Below are 23,869 nucleotides of genomic sequence, written 5' to 3'. Positions count from 1 at the left end.
TAAATGAAAAGAACCAATCTGCACTTGTTTCCTGGCTTTCTGATTTTGTCACAATCCCTTTTTAAGATCAGCAGAAAAAGTGATCCACATAATACACAGAACACAGAAAGGCAGACCCCTCTCCACTCCCAAAGTAGCTCCGGCGCCAGGAGCAGAGCTCACAGCCTCTGGTTCTTGGATGTGTGTTATAATTTGTCTGCTACGTTCTGGAGGAAATGGGATTATGAAGTTTGATAATGGGAATAGCTTCTGTGTATATTTATTAAATACCTACTGTGTGCAAGGTACTGGGATGACACTGCCCCTGACCTCACTGAGCGGATGTGCTCCTGGGGCAGGAAGTATGATATGCATACTGATGAATATGCTTCTGGGTATAGTGTATTGGAGGCGAAGGAGAGATCCCGGCAGACCATTCTAGGAAGATGTGAGGGAGAGAACAGGAGCTGGGAAGGATCAGGAAAAGTTTCAAGCTGAGTCTTGAAAGAAGAGAAAGATTCTGGGAGGTGGAGATGAGGAGGGTCATGTATGAAACGTAGCAAGAAGGCCATGTCTGTGGGTCACAGAGTACGTGGAAGAGTAAAGTGTAAAAAGACTGGAAAGGTAGGAAGGGCCTGATTGTGAAGGGATTGAAAAGCCAGAGGATCTCATGTTTGATCCTGGAGGGAAGAGAGAGCAGCCACTGGACTTCATTGAGTAGGGGGATGACATGGTCAGAACCAGGCTTTAGGAAGATCACTTTGGCGGCCAAGGGAGCATAGATAAGAGTGGGGAGAGGCTGTAGGCCACGCGACTGACCAGAAAGCTGTGACAGTCGTCCAGGTGTGGGTTGATAAGAACCTGTACCAGGGTGATGGCCATGGGAGGGGAGAGAAAAGGATATGGGTGGGACATGTTGTGAAATGACAAAAGATTGGCACTGATTAGTTGTGTGGGGTGAGTGTGAGAGAGGAGTTAGGGATGGTGCCTTGGTTGCGAGCTTGGGTGAGTGGACAGTGGTGGTGCCCTTAGGAGTTTGGAGCAGGGAGGATAATGAGGTCAGTTTCAAACGTGTGAGTTTAAGGTGTGTAAGGATGTCCAGTTTGGTGTATCTAATAGGCAGTTAGAGATGCGTGTCGGGGAGAGAGATTAAGGCTGGATTAGCAGGAAGAGGGGATGGTTTGGGGGAAAAGATGATGAGTTCTGTTTCGGACACGATGAGTTTGAGGTGCCTACAGGACATCTTAGTCAAGATGTCTAGGATGTAGGTGTCCGCTCTGGCCCTCACACGATGACAGAAGCTCTCCTGTTACTGCTGATATAATTTCATTGTTTGTGAGCCTTTAGGTACAGCCCAGTGTCTTTGCCTCTGTCTTTTCATCTTGGGCAGGTTCTCATGTTACAATTCTAGTAGCTCACCTTCTTGTTCCTAAAGATCACAGCCTGCCACAGACACACCGTCCCTGGGCGGTCACCATCAGGAGAAGCTGAATCTATAGGTCCAAACCGGGTTTGTTCACATCCCTTCTGGGCGACCTCTGGGTACTGATTTCTGAAGCCCTGTAGGACACAACCAGGGGTGGACACACAGGGTCCTCAGGGGCACATGGATATTACACAAACACCATCCAGAGCCACACCCAGCACCACCTAGGAAGATGGGAAAAACTCCTGACTGCCACAAGCTGGGAGCCTTCCTTTTTCTCCTGCCATTTGTTTATGCTTCACAGAAGCCTTTCCCATGGGCGGGGCCAGCCTGACTAAAGGACAGCAGTGTGGACAGTATGGACAGCGGGGCCCTCTGGCTTGAGCCTCTGCTCTGTCTCCTTAGGCAGCCTCTGCTGCAGAGTTCTTGAGTTTCTGCTTGTTGTTCACACTGAGCTGGCACAGTTTCCTGGATGACCTGCCAGGTGTTCTGCTTACTGTCTTGGTACAGGGGGTGGAGAGTCAGGAAGATGGAGGCTGTCATCCAGCCAGAGATGGGTCTTACCTGGATGGCCTTGATCTAATTTCTTTGGGCCTCTGTTTCCTCATTGATGAAATGTGGTTATTAAGAGCTCTCATCTACTTTATAGGGTTATTGTGTTGATCACATGTGAGCCAGAGTATGTAAAATGCCATGTGGTCCTTAAAGTGCCATATCAACGTGAGTCATTATTGTTATCAGTTTCAATAATGATTCGAACATGCCCTCTTTCCCTTAGGCCCTGATAATAGCCTTTAACCACCAGTGTATCAATGAGAACAGATCAGTAAAAATGCCGTCAGATCTCTTCTGCGTCTCATCTGTTTGTTGTCCTTCCAGTTTCAGCAGCAGATGTACTGGCATAACGTGTTTCAACTGGTTCTAAGGCAAGTTCTTTAGAGGTTTTGTTTTCTCTCAGTGGCTTTTTGCTGCTTTGTGACACAGAGCTATTTATAATCTTCTGTTATCTTCCTCAGTTATTTTATTTAGACTTTAGATCTCTCTATCTCACCCAGCCTGGAAGTACTCTGGCCACTCATGGAACCAGTCCCCCTGCTGATTGTGGGGGAACGTTGGCTTGTTCCATTTCTGACTCCCTACTCTAAGGGACTTACTGTGTGGATTCCAGACTTGATGGGGACACCAGCTCAGAACTTCTGAGCCCCAGGGTCTGCCAGCTTCAGCCTCCACGTAGAAGGATTTCAGGCCTTTGACACCTGTGGGCTGCACTAATCGTTTTTAAATAAGCTGGCAAAATCTTTGGGTCCTGTGTCCTGGCAAGGAGTCTACGGTTCCTCCCCTATGGGATGTTAACTCCTTGAGGGCCAGGATGGTTTCATACTTGTCTTTGTTCCCCCACACCCTAACACCCAGACTCTCAAGGACGGCTTGTTGATCAGTTGGCTGGTTGTCAGGCTGAGGGTGTTCCTAGGGCTCTTCTACCTTCATTGTGGTGATTGCTTTTACCTCAGTCAAACTGGTCTGAGAAATGTGGATGGTAAGAATCAGCAGCTTTACCTTGGCCAGTTCCCCCTTTTCTGGAGTCCACAGTTTGTTTAATCAAGTTGTGCTGGCGTTGCTGGAATTGCACCCAATGTCTTCTTTCTCTATTGTTTCCTCTAATCTGATGATCTTTATTCCAACCAGTCAGTGATTTGACTGTGCACAGACGGATGATTTGGAAAGAAATGATTCTTCTGCAGTCAGCTCTTTCCTTCCTCGTGAGATACAGTCAAGTTAACTTTTTTGTTTTTTAATGGTGATGTTTGGTTTTTGCCACATTTTATTCTTTCTGCCCTTTTGTGGAAGGAGGTTTTTATAACACACTGTCTGAAGTTACTTTGGTTTCTTTTATTTCATGATCCCTTGTCATATTTTCCAACAGAATTTCCATCATCTTCTTGGTCAGACAAATACATTTAAAGTATTTTTTATTGTTAGCCTTTGCTTTCATGTCACCCTTTTTCTCAAATTGATCCCTCCTGCCTTCCCTGAGGCCCAGAGCTATCCTTTGGAAAGAAATTTTTAAGTGTACTTAGCTACATTATTAGTTCAGCATGGGAGGGCAGTGCTACGGTAGGCTTACATTTTGACTTGGGTACTTCTTTGCTTTTGAAGGTGCCATTGTGTAAGACGTGTGAAGCACGAGGCAGACAGGATGAACATCTCCAGAGGCCCTTCCTGCCTTATCCACTGAATGCTTTGCGTAGCTGGGCAGGCATCAACGCTAACTGCTGCAGTATGACAGGAAAAAAGTGTTCTCGAACAAACAACTTGGTTTCTAATAACACCGGAATGGGAACTCACAAAAACATTGTAAAGGTAGTACACCATTTTGCTTCTACCAATATGATGAACCTTTTTAGATGCTTAATTAAACTGTCCAGTGTATATGGTTAGTTTGGTTCCTTCATATGTCCACTCTATCCTTCAGCTGTTCTAATCATAGATGGAGAAAAAATCATTTCAGTCAGCCCCTCCCCCTGTGGTTATGGAGTTCAAGGTTTTAATGCTTCTCATGGGTTATTTTCCATCATTAGAAAATCTTTAGGCCTCATGCTTAGGACCATATGCCGAGATTTAATTCTGAATGCAGTTTTCTTCTTTCAAAACTTCTCCCTGCCCAAAGTAATATATGACCTAGAATGCATTTCAAAATTCACATAAATTAATGACTTCTCCACTTAAGCCTGGTGTGAATCCATTACATTGGAGCTGTTGGGAAGACGCACACTGAATCAAACAGTTAACTGCTCTAGTTCATAGGATTAATGTAAAGTGGGAAAAAAAATGTGTTTTTCATCTAGGTTCAGCAGCGTGACTCAGATGTGATCTACATTTGAAGTTTTTTGGACACACAGGTTCCAGAAGGTGAATACGTCGAATTTGTGTAAAAATACCTTCAGTGAGGCTTAAAGTAACAATAATGACCCTTCTTGCTTATGGGGTTTATTGTGTGCCATGTTTCAGAGATGGCCATTTCCTTATAAAGGGATACTGAGGACCCTTCCTGATGCTGCTAATTTAGAGGGTGGGCAAGGCAGAAAAGGACACCCTCCCTGGAAAAAAGGCCTAAGTCCTACAAATTATATGGACTCTAACTGGAACACAAACTGTTCCTGTCATCCTGGTACTGAGCACTTTGGCTTGACCTTAGATCACATCTGTTGTTTGTTCCCTGGACTCTGATCCCGGTAAGAATGTTTGCTTCTGATGGAGACACCACATTCTGCTTCTGGCCCCTTTGCTCACCATGCCAGTGCTTGGCCACTGGCTCTGGCTCCATCTATGGCTTCTGGACCCTCTCTGAATGGGAACCTTCTTACCCTGGCCTTCTGGCAGGCTTCGCTGGAACCTTGAAAGACCCTTGCTTGTATCCACTATAGCTTTCCTATCCTAGTCTCAGGATGTGGCTGGGAGAAAAAGTAAAACTATATCCATCTCATATTATTTGCAGTGATGATCACAGTTTTTTTACCCAGCTTCAAATATTACTTAGCAGTTTGAATATTGAACTCTCTCTCATGTTTTAACTTGGTGGTAATTCAATAAGAAAACGTCAACCCCATTAGTTTGGTTTCTCTTATGGGACTTAAGTCTCAGGCCAACATCAGGAGGCTGTCCTCCAGTCTTACTGTCTCAAATAAAGGAGGTGACAGCCTCCAACTTCCCTGAGAAGATTGAGGTCACCTGATAGGAGTTCCCTAATTCCCCCTTGTCCACATTTCAGAACTTCTCAGAAACCTTACTCCTGTTTTCTTCTCCGTTCCTCAGATGAAAAGCCAGCCTTTTCCTTACTGATACTAATCCCTTCCACCTCCTTTCTCCTCTCTGGCATCTTTACTTTCTTCTTCCATTAACTCCCTTCTGCATGCAAACATCTCCCCAATTAAAAAAAAAAAGAATAAAAACCTTTTTTCTTCTAACCTAAGCCCAACTACCAGCTTTTCATGACCAAACTTCTTGAGAAAATTGTCTATTCCCCCATACAGCTACTTTTTAACTTGCGTATTTTTCTTAACCCCTTGCGATCTGGCTTCCCCCGTTCCTAGAGAGTCTTCTCTCTAAGGTCATCAGACATCTCCTAATGGACCATAACCTGTATTCACTCCTCTGCTTGCTGGACCTCTTTTTAGCATTCTCCGCCGTTGACCGGTCTGCCTATTTCCTTTGCCTTCAGAGACATCACGTCTAGTTATCCTTCTGTCTCTTTTGTCGCTCCTTCTCTGTGTTCTCTCTCTCCTTCCTCTCGCTTTTTGGGTTGTTTTCCAGAAGGTCATTTCCTCAGACCTCAGTTCTGTCCCTCGGCTCCAGCTGCTCAGAATTCTTCAGAAGTTCACCGGCTTCTGCAGTCGTTTCTGTGCGGGTCCCTCCCCCAGATTTACGTCTCTAGCCCTGGTCCTTCAGCTCCTTGTCAGCATTTCCAGCTGCTAGAGTCCCCTGCTACTTATGTTTCCCTTGTGTCCACAACCAAGCTTACCATCAGGCTCCTTTTTTTTCTGGCTTCACCATTTCCGTTAGGAACATTTCCATCGGCCAGGATTGCAGGTTTGAAACGTTGGTGATATTTAATGTCCTCTTTGTCATCTCTCATGTATGATGAGTCACCAGGTACTGTCTACTCTGCCTCTTCTGTAGTTCTCACGTCCTCCTAGTCCAGGCTCTTATTCCTTACTGCCTGCTATTGAAAGACCCTCCACTCTGTTCTCTTCCAGTTCTTTCTCCACCAGAGGACTAAACTAATCTTCCTTTTGTGCAGATGTGTTCATTGTCCTCTTTGTTCAGAATCCTCAGTGGCCCTCCGTGATTTGACTTTTACTCTGCCTTCCTTTTTAACGTGTTTTTCTTTTATATCATGAACTTTACAAACATAAACATTTCAATATAGAGAGAACAGAAAAAAAGATTATCTGAAACTGTGAATTTATGTGCAGTTAAAAAAAAGGTATATATTTCTTTTATAAATATGTAAAATTTAATGCTATGCAACTGTCCTGTTAGTCTGTGTGTCCTCCTGAAGTTCCTTCTGTTCTCATGTATTTCTAAATGTTTCCCTGATGTTCTTTTCTTCCGACTCCCCCCATCTTATCCCCCCATCAAAGCCCAAACCAAACAAATCCACAGGTCGGCCATCTCTGAAAATGTCTTCTTTTGCACGTCCAGTGCTTCCCTTCTCTTCTGAAGCTGGGATCAGTCACTACATTGGCCAGAATTCTGACCTCTTTTGCCACTGTTACCCTTACATTATTATCATCCTTGGGTAAATTGTTTTCCTGGCTCTGCTCACTTCCCTTTACACGTTTTCACACTGAGTCTTCCTAGTTTGTATGAATCTGTCATCATACCCTCCAGACCCATTCTCGTTTCTTTCTTTCTTTCTCCTGCCCCACATACTCCTGCCCAATTGCCTTTGCTCACACAGTTCTAACCTTCATGCTAGCTTCATGTTGATTCTAATTTATCCTTTACAAGCCCAATGCTTGTAATACTTCATTTTCCCACAAGCCTTTCCTGAGACCTCTCTGCATGCAATACTAGCCCGTTGGACCTCACATAGCACTTTGTTCCTTCATTATGTGCTTATAGTGTATTATTTTATAGTATAGTTATTTATGTCTTGTGTCCTCTACTAGGTCTTTAGCTCCCTGAGGTGAAGGATCATGCCATACTAAGTCTTACCTAACTTACATCATTATCTCACCCAGTGCTTAGACCAGCGGTCTGCATACAGTAAACTGGATTATTTCTTGTGAGTTGGATGAGCAGAGTCATTTCAAGGATCACATCAGAGCAAACAGCTTCAGTGTTGAAGTGAATTTTTCACTCAACTGAATATTTCAGGCTTGTCAAATAGTGGATCTAGTTGGACTTGATGTCCTTGGTCATTTTCAGGTAGTGCTCTTTCAATAGGTTATGATAAAAAGAGCTGAAAGACAGCTCATTTTCCATTTGGTTGAGGAACCTATCCAAATCTGGTGTATTTTTCTGTTCAACAAACTACTATTGAGCATCTACTGTGCATTAAGTTAGGTGCTGAGAACTGTACTAGAAGCCCGGAATTCCCCAGCTGGTCAGCCACAGGGCTGTTGAGGTTCTCAGAAGCTCTAACTCATACTTAGGGAGTCCCAGCTGAGATCACAGAAGCTCCTCAAGCAAAGACTGGTGGATTGAGTAATGTCTTGGTTCGTTTATTCTTATTGAGATATCTGATATTGGAAGTAATTCGTGGTAGGGTAGCCTTTGAATCCCAAAGGCTTTTATTAACCATAACAACTCCTATGAAGTTGGAGGTTGGTGCTAAAGCCTTGGTACAGGTCTGGAACTGGGATGCTTGTGCAGCTTTCCCACGCTCCGATCTGCTTGTTTCTGGATCGTCCAGGCCTCAGGCCAGACCTGGAAGCCACTGGTCTCTGGCCAAGTGGGCTGACTTGGTCCTCATGAAGTTAAATCTCAGCAGCCTTCCTGAAGACCTTAAAAACACTCAGTTAGTTCTTTTTAATTTTTTAAAATTTTATTAAATTTTATTTTTTTAATGGACAGAAATGGATTGTTGTCTCTCCATGCCTTTCTCTTCAAACATTGAAGAAAAACAAACCCTGGTACGAAATACAGTCAAAGAAAACAGATTCTCATATTGGCCACACCCCAAAATGTGCTTTGTCTTTTAGTCCATCCCCTGTTAGGAGGTGGGTAGCATCTTTCATGGAGTCCTCTGGAATTATAGTTGGTCATAGCATTGATCAGAGTTCTTAAGGCTTTCAGAGTTGTCTTTATAGTACTGTCATTGTATGAACGGTTCTTCTGGTTCTGCTCGCTTCACTCTGCATTAGTTCATATAAATCTTCCCAGCTTTCCTTGGAACTGTCTCCTTCATGTTTCTTCAGTGCTCAATGGCACTGTTACATTCACATGCTATTCGTTCAGCCATTCTACGGTTAATGGGCACACCCTTAGTTTCCAGTGCTTTGCTACTACGAAAGAGCTGCTATAAATATTTTTGTACGTATTCCTTTCCCTCTTTCTTTGATCTCTTTGGAATACAGGCCTAATAGTAGAGATAGGTCAAAGGAGAGTAATAATTTAGTGATGTGTTGGGCACAGCCCCAATGCTTTCTAAAATGGTTTTTTACCAGTTCACGGCTCCACCAACAGTACACTAACAGGCCTGTTTTCCAGCAGCCTCTCCAACATTTGTGACTTTCTTTTAATTGTCAACTGTCAATATTGATGGATGGATGGATGGAACCTCAGGTTTCCTTTAATTTGCATTTCTCCAATTATTAGTGATTTGGGGCAGCTTTCCCTTATGGCTGTTGATAGCTTCCTTAGAAAATTGCCTTTTCATGTCCTTTCACTATCACCAGTGGGTCCTTTAAATGTTGTGTGTTACCTAGTAGTTGACAAAATTCATGCTTGTAGAAAATCCTTATTAGGAAAAACACCCACCATTCACCTGAGTGAATTCCTGGTACAAATGAGGAGGCGGGCCCTTCCTGTCACTGGGAGTTTGATTTAAGTGACATTTCCTCAGAGGCCAAATGGAGTATTTTGAATGTTATAGGTATAACAACAGAATACACCTGAGAAGGCTAGTGCCTAGCAACCTAGTGTATCTGCCCAATACAAGTATCATGGTTGATAAGACCCCAAATGCACTTAACACACCTTTAAATGTTAGCTTCCTCACTTTGAAATCCCTCAGATCAGGTGTTCTTCTGCCTCTCCTTCTTTCATTTTACCCTTTACTCTAAAGAGAATGAGTGGGGGAGTATCATATTTTAACATTTCACTACAGCCCCCATTAAAGATGTCATCTTGATCAACAACAGACAATTGTATTATAAAGAGTTAAAAAAGCATCATAGCACTATGGTTAATGATAAATGCATTTAATGCCAACTACATAATTTGTAAGTTTTATAGGCAAACTTAAACTGATTACAAAAAAAATATTGGACAGAACAGTAAAGTTGATGCCAACTTGTGGGGCACTCTTTGCGCATGTCAAATACCATCATTAATATTCCTTTCCATACATATTAAGCAGTAAGAATATTATGTCCTGCTAGAAGGAATGTAGAACTTGAAATAAACACTTTTAATAAACAATTTTAATTTTGGTATAAAATAATTTAGTTTTGGTAGATGTTTGTATCTGAGAAAGCCCTAATTAGGACATCTGGTACATGATTAGGATGTATAGCCCTAATGATTAAGAAGTACCTAAGACTTGTATATCAGGCTTATTTACAAGGGGAATTTATTTATTTTCTGTTTTTTACTAAGGAAAAATATTGTTTTGTTAAAATATATGTTATATAAAGCTACAGTTCATCTTCTATAATGTAACCTATTTTAGGAGTTTGTCTTAAAAAAAAAACTGAAGCTCATTTATTTGGATATTTGTATTAAATAATTAAACCTTCTTTTACAAATCCAAAAGAAGGCATGTTATTTCTCAGTCCTACATGACACAGAATGTAAAACTGACAAAAATGGGAAGATATTGTTTCGAAACACACAGGCCATTGTTTAATAAAAATAATAGAGGTTTTATTTGTTACATATAACTTCATTTGTATTAACATATATTATAAATTTTAAAAATTATCATGAATGACTTAATTTCTTTTTAAACCAAAGATAGTCTTTTACATTTTGGCAGCATGCTACTACGTGAGAATACTGACGGGCAGTCAGTAACTGTGTATGTGTATCTATATATGTATATAGATATATATCTATATCTGTACACACACACATTAAAAGCAGTGTCAGTTGGCAAGTCACAACACCCAGCTTAATATTAGGCCAAATTAAAATCACTCAAATTCTGTCCTGCAGAAACGCTGCAGGCTTACATCTTTGTGCACACACTCCATTTCTGTCAAGGAATGTTTCTAAAGCATGAATTTTTAGTGTAAACTTTGAGACAACTCTCATAGATATAAAGTTAACACTGGATGGCCACTGTCTAAATTAGGATGACACAGAGAGCCCAGATGCCCAGGTAGAATGCAGAACAGCAAGAGGTTCACCCTGATTCTTTTAATATTAGTAGCCCAACTTGACAGCCAGGATGCATTTATTCCACATTAGGATTTTTATACTGAATAATCTGTATATAAGTGACTTGTTTAATTATCACACATACTAGAATGAAAACCTCAAATTAAGCAGTCTAAGTAAGTATTTGGCAGAAAAAAAAAAACACAGAAGTTAACAGTGCTGAGGGAAGTGAGAACACCTTTTAGTGTTGTGTTTATAAGTAAAGAGACAGTGAAAAGCTTTCATTCAAATTTCTCATCTCCTTCTTCCACGTCTTTCAAGCTGAGAACTTCCAAAGAACCTTTTCCTTTTGTCTCCCTCTGTATCAGCTCATCAATTTCTCTAAAGCAGCCAGGGTCAATGAGACACACCTGAAACATTTAACAGAGTTCTTTGATAGTGTCACACAGACAGAATCTTGTTCTTTACAAATGCAGATGTGGAATCCTTCAAGACACAAATTTATCAAAAGATTTTTGTCCTCATTTTGTCCCAGTTCAAAGCAGAAAGGTTCAGGTGCTCATTTAGGAATTACATTCTCGGAAAAATATCTCAAAATTTCCTAATGATGACTCTATCACTGGATGACAGAGGAGGTGGGCTGCTTCAAATAAAAGAGGCAGCTGGTAATACAGTAGATAGATACTCCCCCACAGCTGGGCCAGGGGTCAGAGGACCTCAGTTCAAATCCAGACTCAGGCACGCACTTGTGTGTGACTCTGGGTGAGTCACTTAACTTGTTTACCTCAATTTCCCAAACTGTAAAATGGGGACAATAACCTGCCGTGCAGAGTTGTTGTGAGGATCAAATGAGGTAAAAAATATCTGTACCTAGTGGGCATTATATAAATACTTCCCCACTCTACCCTCCCCCAAAAAGCAAAAACAAAATAAAAACTATTAACATGGGAAGTCAACATAGTAGATACCACTAGGATAATATCCTGCTTCCTTATCTGTGAAGGTTTTAAAAGCCTTAGATTTTAAAACATTATAACTGAAGTCTATGAGCTGTGTGCTTTTGTCATTTCTTTGTAACATTCTGTGGGGAAGTGCCCTGGTAATTTCATCCTTGTCACCATATGAACCTCGATCATATTGTCCTGTGCCGTAAGAACGTCACTGCCAGTCTTCTTTAAGCACGCCAACTCCAAAAAAGGCATTTCCCTTCAGAGCCCAGGGAAAACAGTCATCCTGTAGTACTGAATCTATAACTTATAATCCAAAACACTTTTCTATACACAAATTTGCCTAGGCACTCCTTTTTAATGTTTCTGACAACCTAAGTGCAGAAATAACTTAGAAAGCAAATATACAAAGGAATGAAAAGATTTTAGCTTACGATTTCTAACTGGTCACCAAAGTCTTCACTTTCTACCACCTTGATCAATGGTTTGAGCTTTTCTTTGAGCTTTTTCCCCTCCCTCACAGGTAGAATGAATCGAAGCCTCATGTGGGCCCGCTCAATCTTCATGTTTTCCTTCAACTGTCTTATTACTTCCAAGGCCTGTGAAGATAAAGGAAAACAAGTCATGGGGTCTTTCGGTTTCCTTGGGTCACCTTTTCTATTTCCCATGATCCTCCTTTCCCCGGCTGTCCCCCAGGGATGGGACTCTCCCCTTTCCCAGTTTCCTTCAAGTCCAAGCTAAAATCCAACTTTCCCAAGAAGCCTTTCACAACCCCTCTTAATTCTCGTGCCTTCCCTCTGCTGTTACTTCTAATGTGTCCTGTATAGACCTCATTTGCACACCACTGTTTGCATGTTGTCTCCCCCATTAGCCTCTGCGCTCCTAGAGAGCAGGATTGTTGAGTCTTTCCTTGGGTCCTCAGTGTTTAGCACGATGGAGGGCAGCTGGGCGTGCAGTGCGCTGAGTACCAGGCCTGGAATCAGGAAGACTCCTCTTCCTGAGTTCAAATCTGGCCTCAGTTTCCTCATGTGTAAAATGAGCTGGAGAAAGAAACTAAACCACTCCAGTATCTCTGCCAAGAAAACCCCAAACGAAGTGTCGGACATGACTGGAAAACCACTAAACAACACTGAGCACAATGCCTGGCACGTGGCAGGTATTTATAAATGCTTACTGATCTGACTGAAGACTGACAACAGGGTTAAGGGCACGGTGGGCAGAAACTTATTTCCATGGACAGAATTTCAAGGATACTTCAAAACCCCAACAGCCACATACTGACCTGCTGCTTTGTGCTCTTGTTGGGTTTGACGGAATAGTGGATGTCCTTCATTGCTCTTTCAATGAGGATGACGGTGTATGGTCTCTTTGTTTCAGGATTTACACATTTATCTGCTACAATTGTTGCAATATCCCTAAACATCTGCTCCAGCTGTGTGTGTCGTTCTTTATCTGACACTTGCACTTCTCCTTTTGTTAAAATCTAGAAGAAACAAGCCTTAGTTTTACTTATCAAACATATTTTTATTGTTACCATTTGGTTTTTCATCATCTAAATTTCTTCCCGAGAGCCATCACTTAGAACAAAGGCTGAAAAACAGCTGAGCAGGAGCAGCTCAGGTACTGAGTGTAGTGTTCACACTCCTCTCCCACCTCTGGTCCTTCTCATAGCTCTCTCTACACAGCTCGCATTTTGCAGCATCCCGTTTTGATCACGTTTTCTTCTATTTGCATTGTTGTAGTCAGTGTGAATATGGTTTCTTGGTTCTGCTGACTTCACTTTGCATTAGTTTCTCTCCGTTTTCCCATGCTTCTCTGACTTACCTTCACTGTTTCCTATAGTCCACTCACAGACCACAGCTTGTTGACGGCAATCTACTTTAATAGCCATTAATTTTTAAAGTGCCCATATCATATGCTAGTTGACCCCCAAAGATAATCAGCTATAGCCATGAAGATGACTGAATTTCTGGGATGAAAATTATTAACAATTTCAGATGTGAGGCTGCACAGGCCCCCATTCTTTAAGATGAACTGGATTATCATCTGTGCCTTCTGAACAACTGTAAAGCTTCCCTAGGTTGGGATGATGTAGGCTAGAAGGAAAAAGACAATCTATGAAATTTGAATGATGATATTAAATATTTTAAGTATTTCTAAATGAGTAAAATGAGTCAAGTAAAGTTTTAATTTTAGATAGGCCAGAATGAAAATTGCTCACAAAAGGAGAACTTGATTTGGAGGAAACTGAAATTTCTTGAGGTACAGGTTTGAATAAAGTGACTGATTTTAGACTGAAATCCTTTTTCTTTCAAAACTTTTATATTTTAAAGGTCTATAATTTCACTGGTATTCACTAATTATCAGAGCCCTCCTATTCTTTGTTGGTAAGTTTTCATGAATTGCTGTGGTTAAGAAATTTATTCAGTTGGTGGCCAATTTTTAAATCAGAACCCTCTGTCAACTAAACTAGGCTGGTCACCACATTAGAGACAGGCTTGTGCATAAAGCCATTCTGGTGGGCAAAACTCTGGAGTCTGGGCTCTGCATTACCTTGGGGTCAGGATGTAGTGGAGGGCAAGGCTTAGATGGATCCTTTGGGTTCCTCCCAGCTACATGAGTCTATGATATTCTAAACATTTGGACCTTTGGAGAGGAAGACATTTTTATTAAGCAGAAAGGCAACTAATTAATTCTGAATTGGTATACTTCAAGTTAGCCTTGAAACCCTGCTGCTCTAAAGTGCTTTCCAGGGTGAACAACGAAGACAGGAAATGACAGCAAAGTTCAGTTTGGACGAAATGCTTCATCATATCAGATTCTGCAGAACTCACCTGCTTACAGATTTCAGTCTGGTCATCGGTTCCAAAAGCACTGATAAGATCTTCCTTTTTAGCAACTTGGCCTTTAGAAACATTTACGAACACAGAGTGGGTCTGCAAAACTTCATCAAGATCTTTTTCCCTGAGGGGAAGGGAAGGGGAGGGAGAGAAAGTCACACATGAATATAACTGAAAGTTTCACAAAGCCAGGCTATTTAAGCATACCAGAATGATACTGTCTTCAATAACACTCAACAGCAACATTCAATGTCTTGTGAACCAATCATTCTCAAGACAACGGGCCACTTCTCATTCTGCTGATTGCCCAACAGGAAATTTCTTTTTCTTTTTTTTCCCAGGACATTTCTAATACAATTTACTTCTGGGGTCTATAGGTAGCACTGTTGCTACTAAGGATTATAGATTTGAGAGCTGGGAGGGATGGCAGAGGTCACCAGTTCCCACTCATTTTACATCCAAGAAACCCAGACCCAGGTTGATTAAGGGATCTGCCTAAGGTCACTCAGTAAGTGGCAAAGTCTGCATTTGAACCAAGGTCTTCAGACTACAAATCTGTGGCTATTTCTACTTCTCCTCTACAGTATCATATAGGGTTTTACATGTTATTCTACCCACAACCACCATACTGTGAAGTAAGCACTATTATTATCATCTCTGTTTTACAGGTAAGTAAGTGAAAGGACTAATGACCACAGGGGGAAAAATGGATTTGGACCCAGGTCTTGCCATCAGCGTTAGCAGACGTAACTAAAGTATCGGCAGTTTACAGCAGAGACAGTGAAGAGGTGTGTGTGGTGGGCAGAAAAGCGCTTCGGTGATGCTGCGTCTGGCTTGATCTCATCCTCCCTGGTCTCCTGGAGAAGCCCGTGCCTCTGATCGTCTTCCTTTCTAATTTTCGATCTTTCCTTAACAACCGGGCCTTCCCCCACTGCTTACACAGCTCCAGCTCTAAAAACCAATTCTCTCCTCTTTACCATGCCCATCAATCTCGAACAGGAATTTTTTGTCATGGACCCCCAGTGGCAATCTGGTGAAGCATATGGACCCCTTCTCAGAATGTTTATTATATGTGCATAAAGTATACAGGATCATAAAGATCAGTGAAATAAAGATGGAAATTTTTTTCCCATTCAAATTCCAGACTCCGGGGGAGGGGGGGTGTCCCATCGATCTTGTTTGTCCTTCATTCTTGAAGAGAACTAATGACATCGGAAAGCGACATCTGGACTTATAAGTGAATTCGATTTAAGTGAGGCAGAGTAGTACAAAGTCATCACTGGAGTCCAGCATCCAAGACATCGGTCAAGAGGACTGGCTGGGTCCCCTCCATGGATCCTGACCTTGCCCTAAACCCTTTCCTATTCCTTACTTAACTATTTCGAGTAAATGCCTCACTGTCCTTACAGACACGAGGCTCACAACCTCCTCCTCCTCCTCACTCCCAATCTGACCCACTGCTAAGTCCTGTCCATTTCACCTCCACATCTCAGGCTGTTCCCTTCTCTACACCCACATCCCCACTGTGGAGGTCAGGCCTTCAGCATGTTACCTGGACCCTAGTAACAACCTTCTAATTGGTTTCCCTCAGTCAATCACAAGAAGCGCCTCCTGCCAGGCACAGTGTTAAACTATGGGGACATAAAAAGAGGCAAAAACCACTCCCTACTCTCAAGAATTGCAAAATCAAATAGGAGAGACAAATATACATGAACTATATACAAGATAAATAGGAAATAATTAAAAGAGGGAAGACACTAGAATTAAAAGGGGTTGGGAAAGGTTTCTATATTCGATGGGGTTTTGGTTGGGCTTTGAAGGAAGCCAGGAGGCAGAGCTGGGGAGAGGGAGAGCACTCCAGGTGCCCGGGCCAGCTTGAGACCCTCCACAGAGCGCTCAACGTGATTACCCTAAGTCAAGACCCTACCTGATAACCTCCAATAGCTCGCTATGACCTCCAGGATACACTTCTGACTCTTTGTTTGGCATTTATACCTCTTTATAACCTGGTCCCTTATTACCAAGCAAATAGCCTGCCCATGGCATCTGGGCCCTGCCCGCTTTCAATGCCCCTCCCAGAATAAGCTCATCACCTCTGACCTCAGCACCCTGAGCTCCCTCCAGCCTTCAGGCTGCGGGTGGAGAACCAAACTCCTCCCAAGGCCTTCCTTTAGAGAAGGCGAGGGTGGACTCAGCTCTTCCCTTGGCATCTGACGGCCTGCAGGGCTTCCACTCTACGCACCCCCTTTCCAGCCTCCCTTTGGGTGGGACCACATTAGAGTGTAAACTCCTTGAGGGCAGGGCCTCTCTTTTTCTCATCTGTATCCCCAGTGCTTGGCACAGTGCCTGGCACACACAGGCTCTTAATAAATGGTACAGAAAAGTCCGTTTGCTGCTCCTTGGCCCCCCCCCAAGCTGGCACCCCGCTCCCCCAGTTGCTGGTGCCCCCTCCCCAATTACTGTGCACCTATTCTGTATCTACGTCTGTTGCCCCCACCCCCTCCCCCTTAGAATGTAAGCCCCTCTACGGCAAGGCCTGTTTCCACTGCTCCTGAGCATCCTCCTCTCCTGGCACAGGCCAGGGCCCTACGTGCTTGGGCGCCGGCGGATCAGGGCAGTGAAAGCCCCCGGGGCCGGGGCCGCTTCCTCCCGGGTCTTCGGGTTCCCAGCGCCAGCAGGGCTTGGCACACAGCAGGGGCCTAATAAGTGCATGCGGGAGGTGGACGCTCATCTCGGCCCGCCGCCCGCCCCTTCGAGGAGAGGGCCCCAGCCCCGCTCCCCCCTCACTCACACGCCGCTGCGCCAGCCCACGACCTTGTTCTTGTAGCATGCGATCTCAAAGCGCTTCCCCCCGCGCTTCATGCGCACCACGGCCACATTCGTCAGGCGGATCTGGTTGGTGGGCGTGAAAATCGACATGGTGGTGGCCGGTCCCCACCCGGAGGGCGGGCCTGCTAACGGCCGGGGACCCTCGAGCCGGGCGGCGCGTACTCTCCCAGGGAAGGCTCGAAGTCGAAGCCGCCTCCGCCGCTCCCACAACCCCCGCCGGCCGTCCTTAATGCGCAGGCGTTAGGAAGAGCCGGGGAAAACAGCACTTTACACCGTGGGGTGCGTCCACATAACCCAAACCAATCAGAAGGCAGGGAGACTTGATGGGCCCTTGGCTTCACCAATGAGAGATGCGCCACTGCCCTCTTCAGCTTCTTCTGCTCCTCTCCGCTCTTACCCGGTTGCTCTAGGCTGAAATTGAATCACCCTGGGGCTCTGGCTTTTAACGACCGGGTGGAAACTTGCAGTGGGAGAGGTGGAGTTCCGGGGCAGGCGAGAGTCCTTCTTCACTCCCTGTTGCCCATCAATCTACCTTAGTGTGTGGGACCGTCAGGATGAATACGCAAGTAGAGGCAGCTACTTGACGCAATGGATAGAGCACAGAGCCTGGAGTCAGGATGGATCTGAGTTCAAATCCAGATACTTACTGGCTTTGGGCCCTTGGGCAAGTCACTGCCCCACTTTCTCCATCTGCATAATGGGGATAATAACAACGCCAACCTCTCAGGATTGTTGAGGATTGAACCAGATAATTGTAAAGCGTTTAGCACAGTGCCGATCATTTATGTAGGTGCTACATAAATGTAAGCTATTATTACTACTACTAACGCACTCAGCACAGGGCCTGGCACATAGTAGGTGATTAATGAATGTTAGCTATTATTCTTTACACACCAAGGCACCTACTAAGGGGCAAAAGAGCACGGTCTCATCTGAGGCTAACACCTCTGGGCCTCAGTTTCTTCACCTGTAAAGTGAGTGGATTGAATTAGAAGATCCCTTCCAGCTCGATACTGTGTGATCTTGGCCAGGTCCTGGATGGGGGTTGGGCTGGACAGCCCCGTTAGGATGTGAACTCCTTGAGAGCAGGGTTCACCGCATTTCTCTCCTTGTATCCCCCCCGCCCCCGTGTTCAGCAGGGTGCATTGTATGTAGTAAGCGCTCAATAAATGCTTGCTTGTTTCCTCCATCCATCCCTTCTGAGGTCCATTCCAGATCCAGATATACCATCTCTCTGCTCCTATTCTTTTGAGTTCCATTTCACCCGCAGAGAGATCCCCACGAGGCCCTTAAGTGGCCCGCTCTGCTATTCATGGGGCCACAGGGGCGGGGCTGGCGATGAGAGCCCCGCCCCAGGAGCTGGAGTCCCGCCCACCCTCGCCCGCTGACCAATGACGGGCGCCGGCCCAGCTGCCACTCTCCCCGCAGCCCCGGCCTCCCGGAGCCCGCAGCTGTAGCGCCTGCCGGGCTGCCGCTGTCCGCCTGGCCCAGACCCTGCTCCCGCCACCCGCCGAGGACATGGGTAAGGTCCGCTCTCGGTCCCCGCCTCCCCTGTTAGGGTTCAGGCCCACGCGGACCCTGCCCCGGCCGGCCCCGGAGACTGCCAGCCGCCTTCCAGGGCTATCCCAAGCTCCCCCCGCGCGTAGATGGGCTCTCGAGGGGGGCCGTCCGCCTGCGCAGGCGCGCTCGTTCCCGTTGGTGCGTGCGTGCACGCGCATGCGTGGGAGCGGGACGGAGAGCGGGGATTGGTGGGACACAGGTTTCTGCTCAGCGATTGGCTGGTCCGTTGACCTACGTTTATAAAACGCTTACCACGTGCTAGCTGAGGTTGGGGTGCAGATTGAGGCAAAAACCCAGTCGCCGGTGCTCTCGTGAAGCTTCTATTCTATTGGGGGCCGACCATTCTAGAATCCCCTTAGGCAGTTACCTGGATTTCAGATGAGGAAAATGAGGCTTGCCCAGGGTCACACAACTAGTCACTTTCAGAAGTTGAATTTGAACCCAGCTCTTCTTGAGAACGTTATTGCCGGGTCTCAGAGCAAATAAAATCCACATTTATTAAGCGCCCACTGTGTTCCAGCCACAGTGCTAAGCAGTGTGATTGTTTATTGTGCCCTGGACCCCCTTGGCTCCTGTTAGGAAGCCTTTCTGGACCCCCATCCCTCCTTCATGCCAGAGCCTTCCTTGAGAGACAGTCCCCCTTTTATCCGATGTTTTTCCTATTTGCGCCAAATTGTTTTCTTTTTGTTTCTACGGGACTCTGAGCCCCTTGGGGAGGGGGGATGCTTATTGCATATATATATATATATATCTGTTATGTATATATGTATGTATGTATATATGTGTGTATGTATATACATGTACATATGTAGACACACACGCACACACATATATGTCGTGTATAACCAGTGCAGTTACTGGCACATAGAAGACGCTGAACAAATGCTTATTGAATCACTGTCAGTCTGGAGAAACCTATGGAGCAAATCTCAGAATCACCTTTTTAAATACCTAGAATAAAATACCTAGGATCACTCAGAAAGCCAAATTATATTGAAATACAGTTACCAAGGTATTACAAACAAGGTCCCCAGTCACGAGGCTGTAGATACAATCTAAGTAAATTCAAAATATATAGATACAAAGTAATGACAAGGCAGAAGTCAGGGAAGGCTTTGTGTAGGATCCAGAAGCAGGGTTTGGAAGGAAGGAAGGATTCTAAGAAGTGAGGAGAGAGATGACGAGGGGAGGGCATTGTAGGTATTGTAGAGTCAGAAAATGGAAGCACAGAATGAGAATATCTGGACCAGCTTTGGTCCTCCTCCTTTCTTCCCCCCCCCCCCAAAAACACACACAGACACACAAACGCACACACACACATACACACAGAGACATTGGGGAAGGGCCAATTCCCTTCTGGAGGAATTCCTAATGGTCCTCTGGGGCTCTAGAAAACGCCTGTTGGGGTACCTTTATCACGGGAGAGATGAGGTGGTGGATCATGGGTTGCTGGCTCTCTATAAAGGCTGTCCCACATGTCTGAATGTACAGTTATACCTTCCACCTTGCTGGAGTTGGGGGGGTGGTTAGGGGTGAGGTGCCCTGCGATCTGGAAAATCTGGGTAAAATTTTTTGGCCCTCCCTTTGTACCAGAGAAGAAATCTGATTTTTTTTTTCTCATGTGGGGTGTTTACATGACCTTATTGTAAAATTTGGGTTAAGTATTTGGTTGTAGGCTCTGTGTCATCTGCTGGTCTTCTGTGTAGTCTGTGGCTTCCACAAAACTCCCCCAAAATTCCCATTTAATTTCTTATGCTGACTGATAAGATGGAGCGAAACATCGGTGGGGAAAGCCAAGATGTGAAAGGGATAACTGTACTCCTAGCCTCCCTCTCCCTCATAAATCCTGCTCAGCTGAAATGCCCCCTCCTTCCAGAAGCCTTCATGATGCCCTCGATTTCTAATGTCCTCTCCCTGGAAATTACTCTGTATGTATCTTGTATTTAATTTTCTTTCTATATGTTTCCCCTGGTGGAATGTAAGGTTTTTGAAGGTTGGGCGCTGGCTGTCTTGGCATGTGCCTGGCACATATTGAAGTAGGTGCTTATCAGATGTTGCTATGGAGTTGGGTTCCAATTTGTTCTTTACTTTGTGACCACAGGCAAGTCACCGTCGCACACTGGGCCCCAGTTTCCTCATCGGTAAAATGAATGGGCTGGAATTGATGATACTCAAGGCCACTTCCTAAAATCATACATCTAGAGTGCTCTCTAGGCTCTCTCAATTTGTGGACAAGGAAACAGGCCCAGGAGATCCGGGCTGTACAGATAGAAAGGGGCAGAGTTGACATTTGAACTCAGGTCCTATGACTCCAAATCTGGTGTTTTTTCCCACCATGCCCCAGAACGCATAGCTGGGGTGGAGCTGTGATTTTGGTGTTGGGTATGTGGGTTCCACCCCAGGTCTTAGGGAGTTGTTGGAAACTCTTACGGATTCAGTAACTTTCCAAGGGTCATACAGCTAGTCAGAGCGAGTCCCTGATTCCAAGCCCAGCCCCTCCATTGTTCATTGCTGCCTCATTTTCATTCTTGGGATACATTGGTATTGGATCTGATGGAAGAGGAAGTTTGTGCTGTGTTAATTTTGTGTCACTCTGTGGTAAAAGCAATTGATGGAATGTCTCGCACTGCAGAAACAGAGGCGTTTTGTTCAAAACAATTGCATATGATGGGTAGTGAAAGTCCTGAGCCCCCATTTTCCGGATGAGGATACTGAGGCTATGATCATGAAATGCCTCTCTTAAGTTCACCTCTGTCAGGTGTCATTTGGAAGGCGGATTTTGAATCCAGATCTCCTGATTCCAAGCCCAGCACTTCTTTTTTTAAACTATGCCTTGCCTGTTGTTTCCAATAGCACTTCACTGGTTTGCCTGACTTTATTTTGCACTGCAGTGAAAACAGGTCCAACTTTCAACGTTTCGAGGCAAAGGACACCGTCTAAGCAAGTCTGACTCCCATGACATTGTAGGGTCTATTGCATTTGGCAACCCTTGGCCGTGGGATTAGTCAAGCTTTATTACTGTGTAAAAGGCACGAACACAGCTAGAATAAGCAAACATGTTTGATAAACTCCGGTGGCCTGTTCGGGGCTTTCCTGTCTAAAGAGGATGGATGGCTCAAAGTATCCGCTCTCAATAAGGCAGTGATGTGAACACAAATGAGCTGATTCGCCCTTAATTGCATTCATCTAACATAAGAATGGGAAGTTAATTTCTGCAGCTCCAGAAACCTTTGAGGGAAGTTAAGAAATATGAAGACTGCTGAGTGAACCCTGGGGTCTACATGGGAGTTTTTTCCCCTTTCTGTGTTTATGAGGTGCTTTCTGGGCACAAACTGATCTTTGAAAAATGGGAACTTCTTTTCAGGTGCTTAGAGAAACACTAAACATTGTCCAGTTGCCCTCATCAGAAATAAAGTGTGTGAGTGGCTTAAGCATCTAGTTGAATCCTGTTAAATTAATGTAGCTGGAGTTCACTTAGAATGAATGGGGAACTCCGACTATCCCTTGGCTTGTGCTAGTTAGATTTCTGGTTAGATTGGCTGGTGCCACTTGTTTCAATTTATAATTATGTATTATTTAATATGTTTGTATATTATTTATTATATATTTTTATTTTAAATTTAATTTATTTTTATCTATCTTATCTATTATTTTATTATATTTATTACTTTATTATTATTTATTTATTACACATATATAATTATATAATTATAGTGTGTTTTAATAGGAAAAAAATGATTTGCTCATGTTATATTTACAACTATGTGTGTAATTTCCACTTAGATGCTTCCTTGGATGCATGGGACCACTTCTACACACCTTTGATATCCTTGTGGGTGAACAGGTTTTATGTGTACTTGGGTCTTGCCTTTGGCGTTAGCCTGTGCATCTGCATTCAAGTTGTCACCAAAAAGCTGGTAAGTAGAGTTATTTCTTAAGGGGATGGAAGGATGCTAGCTATGGGTCAGATTTTAGATATTCAGGTCCTAAAGGTGGTAGAGTGTGTACCTTTATACTTTTATGCCTCTGCTAAGTGAATGAGTGAATGAATAAAACAGCATTTATTAAGCATTTACTGTGTGCCTCAGATTAAATATATTTCAAAGTTTTGTAATAATAATAGTTAGCACTTATATGGTACTTTAAAACTTACAAACCTCTTTACAATTATGATCTTATCCTCTCCTCACAGTAACCGTGGGAAGCAGGTGCTATTATTATCCCCATTTTACTGATGAAGAAACTGAGGCTGAGGATGGTTTAAGTGACTTGGAAGCTAGGAAGAGTTTGAGGCGGGATTTGAACTGAGGGCTTCCTGACTCTAGCTTCTAGCTCTTAATTTTCTGTTGACACTTAGCTCTATGGTATTGAAAAGTTTAGCTCCCACCAATCTAGAAGGGACAGCATACATGTGATTGACAGAGTTAGGGTCCAGAAAGGTTTTCATAGACTTGGAAACTGGGCAGCCTTGATGAAGTCTGAGCTTGATTTGAAATTTAAGAGGGAAATATGTAAAGTGTTACATTTGTATTCAAGAAATCCACCCCACAACAATAGTATGGGGAGGTGTGAAGAAGAGCCAGGGATCTGAGTGGACCACACATGTAGGGGAATATGGCAGCTCCAAAAGCTGGCACCATTTTTGGCTGAGAGAGGCGTGACTGAGGCTTAAGGATGTTCTGCTCCCACTGTCCTCTGTGTTCAGGGGTAGCACATTTTAGGGAGGACGTTGATGATGATGATGGTGGTGGTGATGATGATGATGATGATGATAGCTGGCATTTATGTAGTGTTTTCATACTTTCAATCTATAAGTTGGAGCATATCTGGAGAAGGGCTCCCAGGACAAGGAAAGGTTTTGAGGCCATGCCCCGTGAAGGCTGATTGAAGGAACTGGAGGTATTGGTTCAGCAGAAGAGAAATGAATCCAATAGACATTTATTAGGCTCCTGCTTTGTGGTGGGCACTGTGTGAGATGCTGGGGGTACAGAGATTGAAATGCAGCAGTCCTGAACGTGAGGAGCTCAGATTCCTCTGGGAGTGAGGAAATGCGGGATGGACACAGATCAGTCCAAAGTCTTTGGAGGCAGGAGGTTGGAGATCAATTGGTCAAGCCACAGGCATTTATTAAGCACCTACTGTGTGCCAGGCACTATGCTAAGTGCTGTGTGAAGGATGGAGGTTTGAAAGGGAGCAGAGGAGCTTCATATGTACATGTGTGAGTCATCTCCATGCTGATG

At 44.2% G+C, this 23,869-nt stretch overlaps 3 protein-coding genes across 13 annotated transcripts in view; 2 read left to right on the top strand and 1 right to left on the bottom strand.

Annotated features, from left to right (window-relative positions):
• The window catches only part of LOC114042837 (merlin-like), a 68,200-nt gene extending 51,639 nt beyond the window's left edge, over positions 1-16,561 (top strand). For 5 of the 9 annotated variants that reach the window (XM_027861575.1, XM_027861578.1, XM_027861581.1 and 2 more), the window contains 2 exons: positions 3,563-3,766; positions 4,252-6,290. In XM_027861575.1, coding sequence (XP_027717376.1) covers positions 3,563-3,766; positions 4,252-4,287 — 240 coding nt within the window. In that variant the 3' untranslated portion in view covers positions 4,288-6,290. Of the gene's footprint in view, positions 1-2,284; positions 2,332-3,562; positions 3,767-4,251; positions 6,291-14,908 lie in introns of those variants that run through there. The other 4 variants (XM_027861574.1, XM_027861576.1, XM_027861580.1 and 1 more) reach the window with 4 other exon arrangements.
• Positions 7,937-17,274, bottom strand: SBDS (SBDS ribosome maturation factor). The gene is made up of 5 exons (XM_027861583.1): positions 17,032-17,274; positions 14,235-14,364; positions 12,683-12,883; positions 11,835-11,999; positions 7,937-10,863 (listed from the first exon to the last, which is right to left on the bottom strand). Exons 1-5 carry the CDS (start codon positions 17,157-17,159, stop codon positions 10,735-10,737), a joined length of 753 nt encoding a protein of 250 aa, XP_027717384.1. The 5' UTR covers positions 17,160-17,274; the 3' UTR covers positions 7,937-10,734.
• A 1,239-nt stretch (positions 17,275-18,513) lies between these two features.
• The window catches only part of TYW1 (tRNA-yW synthesizing protein 1 homolog), a 242,919-nt gene continuing 237,563 nt past the window's right edge, over positions 18,514-23,869 (top strand). For all 3 annotated transcript variants that reach the window (XM_027862445.1, XM_027862446.1, XM_027862447.1), the window contains exons 1-2: positions 18,514-18,591; positions 22,413-22,546. In XM_027862445.1, coding sequence (XP_027718246.1) covers positions 18,588-18,591; positions 22,413-22,546 — 138 coding nt within the window. In that variant the 5' untranslated portion in view covers positions 18,514-18,587. The remainder of the gene's footprint in view (positions 18,592-22,412; positions 22,547-23,869) is intronic.

Source organism: Vombatus ursinus, unplaced genomic scaffold (genome assembly GCF_900497805.2).
Source record: "Vombatus ursinus unplaced genomic scaffold, bare-nosed wombat genome assembly UNPS02014768.1, whole genome shotgun sequence".
NCBI classification, from domain to species: domain Eukaryota; kingdom Metazoa; phylum Chordata; class Mammalia; order Diprotodontia; family Vombatidae; genus Vombatus; species Vombatus ursinus.
The sequence above is the reverse complement of the archived record's forward strand: the minus strand, read 5'-3'. Positions and strand labels throughout refer to the sequence as shown.

What these genes read in the sequence shown, in the direction of transcription:
- SBDS (XM_027861583.1), bottom strand. Translation starts at nt 17,159, where the DNA reads ATGTCGATTTTCACGCCCACCAACCAGATCCGCCTGACGAATGTGGCC. An exon ending in ACAAGAGCACAAAGCAGCAG is followed by an intron (nt 12,000 to 12,682) that starts GTCAGTATGTGG and finishes TTATCTTCACAG; the next exon opens with GCCTTGGAAGTAATAAGACA. An exon ending in TTGGTGACCAGTTAGAAATC is followed by an intron (nt 10,864 to 11,834) that starts GTAAGCTAAAAT and finishes TAAATGTTTCAG; the next exon opens with GTGTGTCTCATTGACCCTGG.